Source organism: Cydia pomonella, chromosome 11 (assembly GCF_033807575.1).
Source record: "Cydia pomonella isolate Wapato2018A chromosome 11, ilCydPomo1, whole genome shotgun sequence".
NCBI lineage: Eukaryota > Metazoa > Arthropoda > Insecta > Lepidoptera > Tortricidae > Cydia > Cydia pomonella.
Genome location: NC_084713.1, coordinates 9,411,947 through 9,427,664, shown reverse-complemented (window position 1 = coordinate 9,427,664; position 15,718 = coordinate 9,411,947). Strand labels below are relative to the sequence as shown.

Below are 15,718 nucleotides of genomic sequence, written 5' to 3'. Positions count from 1 at the left end.
CCTGCACCAAAGATGGCCCATCGTTATTTTTCTTAGTTTTAGTATGAACTAGAAGTTTTGTATATCGTACTAACTAAAATTTGAACCCATTCACTTACAAAAGTAATAAATTATAAAATATTAAGAATCGCGTCTTCTTTAATGCAGGTACGTTATTTAAAATTTAACCCACGGAACTCCAAATGTTTTAGAATTTAGGAATTGTAACATAAGTAACCTTGTAAGCTAGCAAACCCGTATTTCCCTCTAATTATTTCGCCACTTTGGTCCTATATCCCATTCTGTGCCAACGTTGAGTTAAAGTGCCTAAAATAAACGAAGATTAACTTAACAACATCTTACCGTCCAAAGTAAAAACACATTATACAAAGTTAAATTACTCCAAAAAGCCGCCTCGGTCCGCAAGCGTCAGCGAAAACATTAGATTTATACGCACAGTTTATGATTATGAGGTTCGAGTATTTAATGGCAACGAATTCTAATAACCACGAACAAAACACAGGCAAAAAAAACATATCAGCCGCATTTTATCAGGAAATTGCTGAAGAGCTATTACGCAGACAGTAGCGTCTATACGTAAAATTAGGTTGCGCTGCTCGAGTCGTCTAGGGCGGCGGCCGGCCCTATCTAGGGGGTGGTCGGGTGTAGTATCGTAGCAACGGGCAGCATCCCTGGCAGTATGGTGTCGCGCCTCGCCCTCGCCGCCCGTTTCGCATGCTCGCATGCCACGTGCCGATTCGTAGTGTTGTGACGCTCATCGACAAAATGTTCATGTTATTCATTTTGCTCACTGTGTATCTAATAACGCTATGCCACGGTTGATGCGTGCTGGATTTCGGTTAATCTGTGAGATAAGCTTTTGCGAATTTAGATTGCTTTTTGCGGTGGAGATTCTTTTACGGTAAGTTGTCGTCGAAATGAACTTAGTTGAGTAGACTAGCTTAATTAATTGTAGTTGTTAAATTAGCAGATTTATTACACAAAACTACAAAATTATTAATAATACCGCTGTTCGATTAATATTACCTATGTTTTGCGTTATTACAGACAAAGTTTATTTTCTGTACATTTAATTATTGAAATGCCGGGTTAAACAGGTTGGTTTAAATGCCACCTAGATTGTTTTCTGGGTTTCAGAGTATAAAGTTCGCCGGTCACAATAGGGTACAAGTTATTGTTATCAAGATTATTGGTATTGGTATGAAAAATGGATCCTCCTGATTATATTGTTACAATAACGATAATAGGTCTATCTGCGTCGAGTGGGCGCCACGTCACGCCATCACTCAGGCACGCACATTGTCTGAATTAGTTACTCCCGTTTTCAACTAGATACGAGAGGTTTTTGTTATATTTCAGACGTCAAACTTGTAATTGAATTTTATTCTTTATTATAAAATATTCAGTCCAGTTAGATGAAAATTGAATTCATTTGGTTTGCTGACCCAATTGACATAGTCAAGTTTGTTGACCCTTGGTCTCGCTTATGAACTATCTACCAGGAGATTGCCTACTTATTTGGTATGATATACTGGTATCATCGCTCGTTTCATTCGTTTTTCGTTTATTACTTATTTGGTATCATTTTGTATTCGTCATTCGCTCTTTATTCGTCTTGTTCGTTTTTTGTTATTACCTTCTTTGCTTAAAGTCTGTAAATTGTCTTTTTCTTTAATAAGTCTTATTGATATTTCATCACAGACTTCATTAGTATCATTCGTCGGTGTCTCTTTCGTTTTTCATATCATTTTCGCTCGGTTCTGGTCACATTCCTAATTAGTCACTTTCGGTTTTAGTCTCATTCTGAGTTCGTCACGTTCGTTTTTCGTCTTAGTCACTATTTGTCAACTTTAAAGAAACGTTAACCTCATGCAAATATTGATACTTTTTTTTACTACATAATGTACCTGGAAACGTCTAAAAATAATAGAATGATGACTTTTACGAAAAAGTGCACATACACTACTACAAAAGACAAATTGCAAATTAAGTCAAAAAAGAGAGTGACGAGAAACAAATGTGACTAAATATAACCTGCGAATTGTACGAAAAACGACAACAAATGAGACCAAGGAAGGTGCGAGTGTCCATGGGCAACTGTGATTGCTTTACCACCAGGCGATTTCTCTACTCGTTTTCTCCTATACCCTAAAAAAGGACAGCCACAAAAAAAATTAAACAAGTTACAGTATTTGACCAAAAAATATAATGCCAAAAAACGAACAAGACAAAATCGTCACTTGTTCTGTCTCTGTGGTATGAAAACTCTCTCATCTCAACCGTACGAGTAACGGCCAAATTCAAACAATGCTTAAGATGTCACATTAATGTAAGTATATCGGTGTGACATCTTATAAGCATTGTTCGAATTGGGTCGTAAGCTATAAATAACAGTTCCAAGTCTCTCCAGAGTGGCGCTAGTACTATTATACTAGCTACCAAGAGGGTATGAATTTAATTGAAAAATTTAATATCAACCAACGAACCAATGTAACTATATTATATATAACTATGTATATTATATAATTAATGTCAATATCAATGGTATGTAAAATATTTTCGTATTATTTTTTTTTTTTTTTGCTTTTATAATTTTCTTAATGAATAAACAAATTCACGATATTTTTTTTGTTTATTAATAATTATGGCGGCTGTACAGCCGCCATAAAATTACAGTCTTCTGGCCCGTCCTTCGAAGTACAAAGGGGAGTGAAACAAGGAGATCCGCTATCGCCGAAACTTTTCACCAGCACATTGGAACATGTCTTCCGATAGCTTGCTTAAATTGTACATGCTTAAACTAAACCAACCATTACCTGCCATTCATTTTAATCATTAAATTTAATCAGTTTCTTAGTATCCCTCAAATACAAATCAAATAACGGAAATAGTTAAATTTATGTTATCAGACACTTAAAATACAGAAAAATTTAGATACTGATTTCATTATTGGTAAATCAGTACGAAACTATTTCGATTATTTATCTCTGCTTCAATCATAGGGGTTTTGCATTAAACAATGAAATCCAAATAATCACATATCCTAACTATATATTTACAAACCATGCTCTAATACTAATAATAGAGGTCGTTTTTCAACATAACGAAACAAACGTGAAGCCAGTCTAATGGTAAGCGGTTGCTACCTTTGGATGCTAATTTAAAAATGACATTTAATTTTGTTTTACTTGCTTATAAAGTCAAACTATTTTGTGATGGTGTAATAACACCATACCTACCACTACCTATGTTAAATATAAAATAGGTAGTCCTATAATGATCCGGGCGTACCATATAGTTTGTAGTAGTAAATCGAATTTTAAGTTAATAATTATTAGCTTTTAATAGTTTTAATTAACAAAATGCATCTTTCAAAGTAACGGGCTTTGTAAAAGCCATATTGAATAATAGAAAAAAATGGTAAGCATTAGAAACAGTTAAATCGTTTTATTTATTACGAGCTTTTATTTTTACAATATAAACTAATTTCGATTTCGGTCGAAGGACCTTATGGTTCTTATGAATACAGTAAAAATATGTATCGAAAGAATCGTCTCATAAATATGGTACTACGCTCTTATTACACTGGAATAAGATGCTATGGGACATATTTTTGAGTAAGATGTGTACACCCATATTTTTACACTTGACTGTACCTATGTAATAGAACGAAAGGCAAAGAAAGAGACCCATTAATGTTTAAATCATACTGAGCAACTATTATTATGGGACAAACCCTGAAATCGATACATTTTGCTGGTCTGATGTTGAAATTTCCTATGGGAGAGTCATATTTTTTTTTTGCGATTTCGGGGTTGGTCCCATAGTAAAAATTGTTTAGTATGACCTAAACGTTAACGGGTCTTTTTCATAATTATGTATAAGCTGATTTGTCACATAAAAATCAAAATTAAGTTAAAGTTTTCAGATTACTTATAGGAAATTAAAAATAGAACCTATATAAAATGTATCCTCACTGTATAAATGTTATTTTCCCATAGTAATTTGATTTTGTATATCGGAATTTATTCAGGGAACATAATTTTATATCCGCAACGCAGGCTTTTTCAGGTGAACACAAACTCATAATCAACTAACAGGCTTCGTCACTTTACAATACAACGGTAAAATCTGTTGCTGTATCGGAATCATTTTTTTTTTTGGCAATGGGTACCTGTCTCAGCTTTATTGCTAGATATATACCCAGCGCTGATTTTATGCATATGCAAAAAAAAAGAGTTTTATCCACAAGAATTTCTCATGTAAAAAGTGATTTGTCACTTCAGCCAATCGCTAACAGTCTATTGCCGTCATTGTGCCTATAGAGAATACTATTTTCGCTTGGTTTGATGTAAAAAAAAAAAATTCAAATAAGTACTCTTACGTCAAACCGAAAAATAGCTATAATGTTACGAACAAAATATGATTCCCTTTACACCGTTCATGCATAAAACTTTTTGTCCAGTGTCCAAACAAAACACAATTTGTCCACTTTTAAACCGCGATAATTTAAGTTAATTTGTATGGGTAGTAATTCCAAATTTTAAATTGCTATTAGTCCGCAATATTCTTTTTAATTAATAACGCAAACTTTCAGTTTTATCCATATCCATGTAATACGAAATAACAGTTTTTTTTTTCCATTTAACTAAGTTTGACATCATGGTGACGAATAAGGTTTTGAATATAGGCTCCTCAATTAGTTCTAGTATCTTTAAAATGTTAAAAATCGTCAAATGACAATGTTTCACTCTTAAAACTTAGACACTTCATAATTTGACCTAAGCAACCTCGAACACGATATTGTACTCACTTTGGAACTTGAGAACTCACTCTAGGCCTATTTTGTTTCGCGTGACCTAAGTTGCAAGTTTCAAGTAGGCTTCAGAGAGAAACTTTCAGATATTTGATAGGCATAATATTATGTCCCTTTGATGGATTTTATCATGGAAAAAACTGTATAATTACTTTTATGTAGACATAAAGAGATTTAGGTAGTAAATGGAGACAGTACTATTAAACTTTTCGTACCTATATTCAAAAGGTGGGATAAGAAAGATGTACTTAAGCAAATTCAAATTATACTTAAAGCTGCAAAAATGGTAATATATATTATATCATGACTTATAAATATCATCATTCGCTTGCCCTTATCCCATTCATTTGGGGTGCGCGCAGCATGTCTTTTTCTTCCATACATTTCTGTCACCCGTCATCTCATTATTCACTCACGTTCGTTTCATGTCATCTCTCACACAATCCAAATAAATAAATAATCAAATCACTTATAAATATATGACTTTAAATTGTCTACTTCAGAAAAGCTATCTGATGGAGGCTTTTGTTTAGTAATTTGATAACCTTTATAATGTAATTGGTAGTTAAAAATTAAACTTAAAAATAATTTCAATCACGACAAGTATTCAATTCCGGTAGAGTATAGTTGCCTATTGGTGAATAATTAATTTCATTTGTTTAATCATCGTCAGACGTATGCGGCAGTCTATTTTTTAATTCTCCGCTCAACCAAAACGCAATAAAATAAATTTTATTACAAAAAATTTCAGCTAGTCATCAAGTGCTATGAAATTTGGGTATTCCCTTTAAGAATGAAATCGACAGCCAATAAAGGATCTCATTAACTCCCTAAATGTTCCCCTTCGCAATTACCAACTTTTGGATTGTCCTCGAGGTCGTTTAAAGAAAATAGATCGTGAATTTTAACCTCGACTCAAATGAAGAAAATGGTGTAATGAATTTGAAGCGCTTTCTGTTAAGGACCTTATTAGCAAAATTGCAAGAAAGCCAATTTTTTGACGCCTTGCGAAATTAATATTAATAATAATATTCCTAGATTCATCTTAGATCTAAGGCTAGTTTTATTATATGGATAAAAAAGAAAGTACAGCATATAAAAACCGATAAAATAAAATACATATTCAATTCAATTCATTCAAGTAATTAATATCAATAATTATTTCGTTAACATGTGACTGAGAATAATTAATATTGTCCTAAGTTACAAACTTTTCTTCAATGTCACCAGTCATAAGTTATGTTCACCATTATCACATAGACATTATCTTTTATTACAGATATTGATTGTAGCTGATTTATCAGAAAAATGCTTAATTAGACCATGACATACCTGATCCTCTTTATAAGATAGTGGAAGCTATTTTTAAACATCTACTTCAGGAAATAACAGCTAAATCCAAAGAAAACCCCAAAATAGTACCTGTCACTAGATAAGAAACAAATGATGGCTATGATAGACAGTTTTAGAGCACTAGGCCGCTTGGAATGAGTTTTATGTCTACAATTAAGGCCTGACCCTTATTGTCCAGTCTATTTCGATATTGGAAATGAGTATTATCTATGGTAGCATTGCTAGTACTTCTTTTAATTTTAGTGGACGCTTGCGTTTAGTGTAACTACAGTGAGATTATTCTAACATCACATATTTGACACATGACAGCACCCATATAATGTAAATGCAGAGACATGTCAGTCGCTTCGCTTGACAGACAGATGAAGTGTGCGAAAGGGAAGCCATGACGTATATGAACAAGCCATAAGTGCGAAAGAGGCAGACTACATATGAGAAAACGTAACCAATTTTGAGTTCGAAGGCGGCCGAGGCGGCCAAAATCATATTGCCGTATTTTTTAACGTGAAAAATATAAGAGAATCAAAAAGAAAAATATATATTAAGTAATTTAGTGACGATGGTGTCATGTTGTGTGCCGGGTTGTAGTGTTTCAGGGCCAAAAAACCCAGGAAAATACTCATTTCACAGGTAATTATGATATTCCTAGCGAAATTTTCGTAACGATATTTTATCAAATGAACAGCATAAAAAGTGTAAAAAACCAATTTATACAGTTCATTATAAGTTTTTCTTCAATTGTGTGTTAATATTTCATCATATTAGTCAATATTTTAGAATATTTTGTGTAAAAACCTAAACTGTTACTTTACGCTAGGGCTTGACAAAATGTTCATATGACTGTATCGATAACTTGTCGGTATATAAGTAGGTATGGAATTAGTTGTTCACAAGATATCATTAAGATATTACCTTTACAACCGACTTAAAATAATAACGATTGTTATAATACCTTTTTTGAAGGTGCACATGTTTAGCGATAAATTTAAACTTCACTTTCCAACACAGTACTTACATTTTAAACACTTTTCCACGGCTTTGCCGCCAACACAAGGAAACACAAGACAGCGTATACTTGTACACAGCGTATACACACCCAACCCAACTTGTCAGCAGGAAAAGGCGCGAAATTCAAATTTTCTTTGGTAAGTCAACTCTTTGCGAACACATTTTCAAACAACTTCAACTTTATCATTTTCAACTTTTTCAAACACATTTGAAAAAGTAGTCGATAAAGCAGTTAAACATCGATAGATTATTAATATGTTGTAACATGACATCACTATTTTTGTTCGCACATAGACAATTTACGCACACACTTGCATTTAATTTTTGGTCACACTTTCGAAGTTTGACAGTCGTTCTATACTATCCTATTTCTATGTGTAAATGTGAATGATCCATTCACATAATTAAAAACAAAACCACGCAATTATAATATGTCTTTCGTTACCACTTAAACTACACTCACTTTTTGAATGTAATTATGCTTATAGTTATTTTTTTCTCATCGTATATCTGAAGTATTTAACAATAATAAATCACTGCACAAACGTTTACGTCCTAAGGGTCTTTTTTTTTAAACCAACGTTGTGGTTAAATCATTTTTTTGATTCGGGTAATATATTCGTAAGTTAAAGATAATCGATAAAATCGATATATTTATAACCTACAGAAAATACAAAAAACCGGCCAAGAGCATGTCGGGCCATGCTCAGTGTAGGGTTCCGTAGTTACTCTTCCGTCACAATAAGCTAAACTGGAGCTTAAAGTATAGTAAATTGTTAAACAAGGGATGAAACCGTACCTTTCACCCGAGTTAAACAAATAGGCAAATTTGCATAATCAGTACCTAATTAAAGTAAGTCTTTTTACTATGAAGCGAAAACTTTTTGCGATAACTCAAAAACAGCTAAACTGATCATGTCCGCTATAGTTTTCATTTCATGTCTTTCTTAAGCTCTACTTCCACGATTTTTTTCATATTTTTTGGACCTATGGTTCAAAAGTTAGAGGGAGGGACACATTTTTTTTTCTTTCTCGAGCGATTATCTCCGAATATATTCACTTTATCAAAAAATGTTAATTGAAAACACGTATTAGTTTTGAAAGACCTTTCCAACGATACCCCACACTCTAGGGTTGAAGCGAAGCGAAGCGAAATTTCACCCCCACTTGACGTGTAGGGGAGGTACCCTAAAAAAAAAAAAATTTTTAGATTTTATTGTACGACTTTGTCGGCTTTATTGATTTATGCCAAATGGCTTTCTGGCACTAACGACCACGGAGCAAAGCCTCGGACAGACAGACAGACAGAAAGACAGACGGACATGGCGAAACTATAAGGTTTCCTAGTTGACTACGGAACCCTAAAAATGAGGTATTATAACTAAGAAAACATTAACTTAAACAAATACTTTTAAAAAGGCATAATAATAATAGATCTTTACCGTACAATTTGCAAAAAATATGTCGATTTCTGAGCGGATCAAATTTGACATCAAAATCATTCGTTTGTCAAATGTCGAATGCGCAGTCTGTCGAAGTTTCTCCGTCTTACTGTGCGCATATTCCGTTTCTTATCGTATTTTTCACCTGGCTTTATTTTTGGATTCTTCTCTTTCACATCTGGTTACCTTGGCTCGTATTTTTGGACTTTGACTTTGCTTGTGATTTGAATTTAGTTGACTTTGGACCTAAAAATGCCTGATTTTGCTAATACTAACAGTATACTTTGCATGTATGACTGCTGTGCAGGTTCCTAATATTGATTTTATATAAAGGTAATCGATTTGATCTCACAAATCGTAACTGTAATCGATCCGATTGCTGGATTTGACATATTATGTTGTCTTAGCCACATCACTTCAAACATCAAATGTCATGTGTCAAATATGTGATGTTAGAATAATCTCACTATAGTATTATTCATATTAATATTAAGTATGTGAAAATGATTCTTGAAAGAAATAGTTTATAAGATGATATTAAATTCTACACATACACAATCTTAATAATTTGCAACAAAAGTAACTTATATCTATCAATTAACGGTCAAAAATAAATAAAAGCTGCTTATACGTTTCATTTATTTGATGTTTTTATGAAAGAGACCTGGAAATTCACCCTTTAATAATTTAATGGGTCAGTATTTTCCAGTCTTAATATATATTGAGAGTTGATCAGATAAACTAAGGTAATGGGGTGACTGAAATGGAAAATATATAAATAAGGTTAACCTCGTTATCTTAAATTTTATAAATAAAGCTAAATATAGCTGATCTTTTCGCTTGACTACTCTAAAATTAGGCACCTGCATAGGACATGGACATAATATTCATTTCTACTTCTTATACAACTTATCTTGTTACCAGCTACCCTTGATTATATTGTAGGTAAAAATTCATGATGCAAAAATAAGATACACAATTGAATACATTTTCGAAAGTCACATACACATGTTATGTGTCCTAGGGCAATAATGGCACCAGGGGCTAGCTTTTTTATTGAAATAAAATGACAATTTAACATTAAATATCCAGTTTCATATATCAGAGCGATACCGAACGGTTCTCACGTAGATTCCTTCAGCAACGATATCAACCCACTAATATATTCAAAGTAGTTATAAATGAATATGTATATTTTGCAACACCCCATGCTAATGATTTACTTCATTAGCAAGATCGACCGTCAGCTGGCTTAGACTGAACCGGGGTAATCTTGTTTTATATTTCTAGAACTTTCTTTAATTAGTTGTGACAGAAACACGTTTTATGCATTATGAAACGGTGGCCGTGTGATTCGGTAGTAAAATTATATACTGCAAAGCTCAATTTTGTTTTGTAATTTTTGTGTAAGTAATTAAAATATTATTCTTTTATTCACATTGCATAATATTTACTGAAACTATCCAGACTTGGTCTAGGTAAGTACCTAGTTTGGTTAAAAAAAACCGCGCACCTATATATATTGAAAGGCGCCCGTTAGTCGCAAGTTTTTCTGTAATCAGGAATGAAATGTGACGTTTGAAACGCCAGGATAAATAAATGACATTAGTTACTGTTGTGGGTATCTATAAGATTTGGGTTGTACCCTCTTACGTTTTAATAAATCAGTTGTTGTCAAGGACTCGTGGTGTTTCATTGAATACTACATGGTGGCAGCGGTGTAGTGGTTTATCTCGGTACATATTCGTAAAAAAGTGTATCTAAAGTCACCAAAAACGCCAGATTTTAGTTACGAACGTTTTACTTATTGCGGTGTGTGCGTAAGTGTAAAATTTATTCACTACAATGGAGCACGCGAGACCACCACCAGAACTCAACATGGCGGGAGGGCCAGTTGCCCGTGCCGATGCATGGAAGCGGTGGAAGCAACAATTCACACTGTTCGTGAGAGCATCAGGAGTGAGTTCCGAGTCTGCCGGGGTGCAGGCGAGCCTACTCGTCAACCTCATCGGGCCCGAGGGCTTTGATGTTTTTCAAACGTTTACTTTCGATAGCGAGTCGGACCGGGATGACGTAAACGCTATTATAAAAAAGTACGACGAATACTTTGGAGCGAAGGTCAACATAACTTTGTTGAGATATAGATTTTTTACTCGTAATCAAGAGGATGGCGAGTCTATTCAAACGTATGTTACGGCCTTGCGTCTCCTGAGCAAAAATTGTGAGTTTGGTTCTTTGCAGGAGGACCTAATAAAAGATCGCATTGTATGCGGCATACGGAATTCCATTGTGAGAGATAGGCTTTTGAGATGCGACGATCTCGATCTGAATAAGGCTATCAAGTTGTGCCAAGCCGAGGAGGTGTCACAAGAGAGTGGTAAACAGTTAGGTAAAAGTGTCGAGTGTGCAAGTGCAGTGCAGGTGCATGGCGTAGAAAAAAGGCGCACGGGAGGCGGAAGCGCGCGGCCGTCTCGCCGGGCATCGGCGCCCGGAGCGCGGCGCGGGCGCGGCGCCGGCGGCGGCGTGCGAGGCCCGCCTCGTGAGTGCGCGGGTTGCGGCGGAACGCGTTGTGATAATCGGGAATGCCCAGCCTCTTTCGCTACTTGTTTCGCGTGCGGAAATCGTGGTCACTTCTCCAGAATGTGTAAGTCTCGCTTTGTACAAACTGACAACGGAGTTAAAAAAGTGTATGAGATTGAACAGAATGACTCGTATAGTAGTGGTTCAGGCGAGTTAGAACCGTTTTACGTGGATATGGTGAAATGTAATAAAAAGAAAAGTCAGTGGTTTGAAACCTTGTTGTGTGAGAAGGGACCCGAGCGATTTAAGCTTGATTCGGGTGCAGACATGAATGTTATTTCTTTAGAAAGATTTTTATTACTAGGGTTTAATAAACAAATGTTACAACCGGTCAAAGTTAATTTAGAATCTTATACCAATAACGAAATCCCCATCGTAGGTGAGTGCGATATTACTTTTTGGTATAAAAATAAACCTTATCCTTTGCATTTCGCAATCGCTGACATGAAATGTCAAAGTGTGCTGGGACGGGACTCTTGTGACGAAATGGGTATGGTTAAACGAGTTTATGTAATAAACTTGGCGTCATATTCTGATCTTTTTAAAGGTTTAGGTTGTCTGCCGGGTAAATATCACATTGTTGTCGACAAATCGGTTCCGCCGGTCATATGTGCTAATAGGAAGATACCTCTAGGGTTGAGAGACAGATTATCGGACGAATTAAAAAAAATGGAGGAACTAGGAGTTATTAGGAAAGTATCACATCCTACAAAATGGGTTCATCCCTTAGTACTTGTTGCAAAAAAGCATAACGGTATTCGCGCATGCCTCGACCCGCGCGCGTTAAATGTGGCGGTACGTCGCGCGCACTACCAGCTGCCCTCGCTGACCGAGCTGGCCACGCGCCTGCGCGGCGCCACCTACTTCTCTGTGCTGGACGCTAATTCGGGCTTCTGGGTCGTGCAGCTGGACGATGAAAGTGCTGACCTTTGCACATTTGCGACTCCGTTTGGGAGGTATCAGTTCCTCCGGTTACCGTTTGGCATTAGTTGTGCTTCAGAGGTTTTCCATGCCAAAATGCGGCAACTTCTTGAGGATCTTGAAGGCGTAGACAATTTCATAGACGACATTATTGTATGGGGTAAAACTAAACAGGAACATGATGAGAGATTACATGCATTGTTAAACCGAGCGAGAGAGATAAATCTCAAATTTAACAAAGACAAGTGTAAAATAGCTGTTCAGCAAGTCACTTATTTAGGGCACATTTTTGACGCTGACGGTATGAGACCGGATAGTGAAAAAATTAGGGCAATAAGTCAAATGCCGCCGCCGTGCGATAGGAAAAGTTTAGAGCGATTTCTTGGAGCCGTGAATTATTTGTCGAAGTTCATACCAAATTATTCTCAACGAGCCACCCCTTTAACTAACTTACTTAAAAAAGAAAATAACTGGCAGTGGGGGCTTGCGGAGCAGGGCGCGTTTAATGAACTAAGAGAGTGTGTTTGTGGAGCCGGCGTGCTGGCGCTGTACGACGTGACGGCACCGGTGACGCTGTCGGTTGACGCGTCACGTGACGCCCTGGGCGCTGTGATCCTGCAGGGCGGGCGGCCCGTGGAGTTCGCCTCGCGCACGCTCACAGACGCGCAGCGCCGGTACGCGCAGGTCGAAAAGGAATTGCTCGCGATTGTTTTTGCTTGTGAGCGATTCCACCAATATATATTTGGTAGGGAGAAAGTAACCGTTGAATCAGACCACAAACCTTTAGAGAGCATTTTCAAGAAACCTCTTATGTCTGTCCCAGCACGCTTACAACGCATGATGATGCGTCTACAGCATTACGATTTGGTTGTTACTTATAAGCCTGGAAAGTATATGTATATACCGGACACGTTGTCTCGGGCGCCTTTGCCAGATCTTTATAGTGAAGGAGTACATAAAAATAACGTGTATCAGATACAACTAATAATTAATAATATGCCAATTTCAAATGCAAAACTATCGTTAATTAAAAAAGAATCACAACGAGATTCCGAATTTGTAAAGCTAGCTGAGTATATTAATATGGGTTGGCCCGACCATAAGTCGCAAGTGGCGCCTGACCTGAAGGTGTACTGGTCTTATAGGGAAGAATTATTTATAGTCGATGGAGTGATTTTTAAAAATATGTCTGTTTTGATACCGCGAGCCTTGCGACCAACAATGTTAAATATAGTACACGAGGGTCATATGGGCATAGATCGATGCAAGCGGCGCGCGAGACAAGTGATGTACTGGCCTAACATGTCACGTGATATCGAGCTCATGGTGAGACGATGTGCTAGCTGCCAGGAGTGCTCAAACGCCCCGCCTAAGGAGCCGCTATTACCCATTGCTATCCCTAAACTTCCGTGGGAAAAAGTTGGTGCAGATATTTTCGAAATTAGAAAAAAGTATTTCCTAGTTTTGGTGGATTATTATTCAAACTATGTTGAAGTATGCAGTTTACCAAACATTTCCTCCAACATTGTGATAACAAACGTAAAGGAAATATTTGCACGTCACGGAATACCCGAGACTTTCATTACAGATAATGGGACCCAATTTAGCAGTCGCGAATTCAAAGTATTTACCAAAAATTGGGATTTTAATCACGTAACATCATCGCCAAATTATGCCCAGGCGAATGGGAAGAGTGAACGAGCAGTTCAAACGGTGAAATCAATGCTAAAAAAATCAATTTTAAGTGATGGCGATTTTTATTTAGCACTTTTAAACTATCGGAATACGCCCCGAGACGGTTTGAGCTCCCCTGCGCAACTTTTGATGAGTCGCAGATTAAGGTGTAAACTACCAGTTCACCCAGAGTTATTAAAGCCGCAACCTGTTGACTCATCTGAACACGACACAATGTTACTTAATCAGCATAAGGCAAAAGTAAGGTATGACATACATTGTAAAGAGTTACCTCCACTTAACATAGGTGATGACGTAGTATGTGTAGAAGGAAAGGCTAGGACTCGTGCCACCGTGGTGGGTAAAGCCGCGACTCCTCGATCGTACATAGTTCAGAATAAGGTGGGAGGTAAATTCCGACGCAATCGTCGTCACCTGATAAAATGTATGGTGAGTGATGAGCCGGAGTCCTCGAAGTCCGAGCCGCTGCAGCCATCAGCTGACTGCGGGGACGAGTTCAAGGACGCCTGCGAAGATGTGGGTCACTTGGGAACATGCGAAAACCAGCCTTATGATAACGCCCATAGGGCAGGTAATCAACAAGCGCATGCTTCCGATGGGCCGACAATTATAATGACGCGTAGAAAGGCAAAATTATTAGCCGAAAATCAATTTAAGACAGAAAATATGTAACACATAATCCAAATAAAATATTCATTACGTACCTACTAGATACATATATCGTACTGCATAACTTAATTATTATATTATGTATTTTTACTAAGTCGGAATAACCGATATAACTCTATTTTATGCACTTCTCCGTAAGGTTTTAAATAATCTGTCCAATTTTAACATCATAACAACATTATGATAGCACGGTCTTATTTTGAACCTTACAGTCTCTTATACATTTAAGGTGTTTTGTTGGATTATATTAGTTTATACAACCGTGAGTTTTGTCATACGTAGATATAAGTTTCATTGTTCTTTGAATTCATTGCCTTAGTAATTATACTTACTTATTAAGTTAAAGATAAATGGTTAGAATCAGGTCGTTCAGACCTATCTGTAAAAAATATGTCGAACATGTTTCTAACTAAAATATAGCTTAAGGTTTCCTGAAAATTGGTCAATTGTAAAAAAAAAAAAAAAACATGGGAATATGGATTAAGTTATGTAGATATTGATAAGATTGTAGAATGATTTTAGGCTGTAAATGTACAATGGTTAATTTAAATTGCAACATAACCAATTGTTCAGTTTTTTAAGAAATTCCTTTTGGGGGAGATGTTGTGGGTATCTATAAGATTTGGGTTGTACCCTCTTACGTTTTAATAAATCAGTTGTTGTCAAGGACTCGTGGTGTTTCATTGAATACTACAGTTACTCATCTAACTTCAGTTTATGCGATTGAATCATTTTCCTCGCGTTACTCCCACGAATTGGCACAGGCACTAGCATTTATGAAAGCGAATGCCATCTAATCTTCCAACCCAAGGAGAAAACTAGGCCTTATAGAGATTAGTACGGTTTCTTTACCACGTTTTCCTTTACTGAAACCTACTAGTTAAAATATCGAATGGCATTTCGTACATAAGTTGAATCTAATTCATTTGACAGTAAAACACTGAGACATGATGGTAATTACATTTTTGTTTTCACTAAAACTAATAAAATCTAAAACACGGTCTCCATAAAATAGACCAAACCATTAAATAATATTAAAAGTCGGCTCAGCAGTGCGTTTAAAGTGAAGTACGGTTATGGCGTGGTGGAGATGAGATCACGTGCCTTATGTTTCATCTCTTATTACTAACCACAGGCGAGCGTTTGCTTCAGACCAAGCCTCACGTAAAACTTACCTACGTAAACGGCGGGTCCACGTTTTACAGTGCAAAATCCAATTTAAGGTAGTTAAGTC

The 15,718-nt window shown here is 36.3% G+C and overlaps 1 protein-coding gene and 2 long non-coding RNA genes across 3 annotated transcripts in view; all 3 read left to right on the top strand.

Annotated features, from left to right (window-relative positions):
• The first annotated feature begins 205 nt into the window (after positions 1–205).
• The window catches only part of LOC133522784 (uncharacterized), a 155,629-nt gene continuing 140,116 nt past the window's right edge, over positions 206–15,718 (top strand). The window contains exon 1 of the long non-coding RNA XR_009800124.1: positions 206–901. This is a non-coding gene — a long non-coding RNA (uncharacterized LOC133522784). The remainder of the gene's footprint in view (positions 902–15,718) is intronic.
• On the top strand, positions 6,491–7,485 carry LOC133522782 (uncharacterized). Its single transcript, XR_009800122.1, has 2 exons — positions 6,491–7,040; positions 7,133–7,485. It is a non-coding gene; the product is annotated as an uncharacterized LOC133522782 (long non-coding RNA).
• Positions 13,348–14,487, top strand: LOC133523088 (uncharacterized protein K02A2.6-like). Its single transcript, XM_061858596.1, has one exon. It carries the CDS (start codon positions 13,369–13,371, stop codon positions 14,485–14,487), a length of 1,119 nt encoding a protein of 372 aa, XP_061714580.1. The 5' UTR covers positions 13,348–13,368.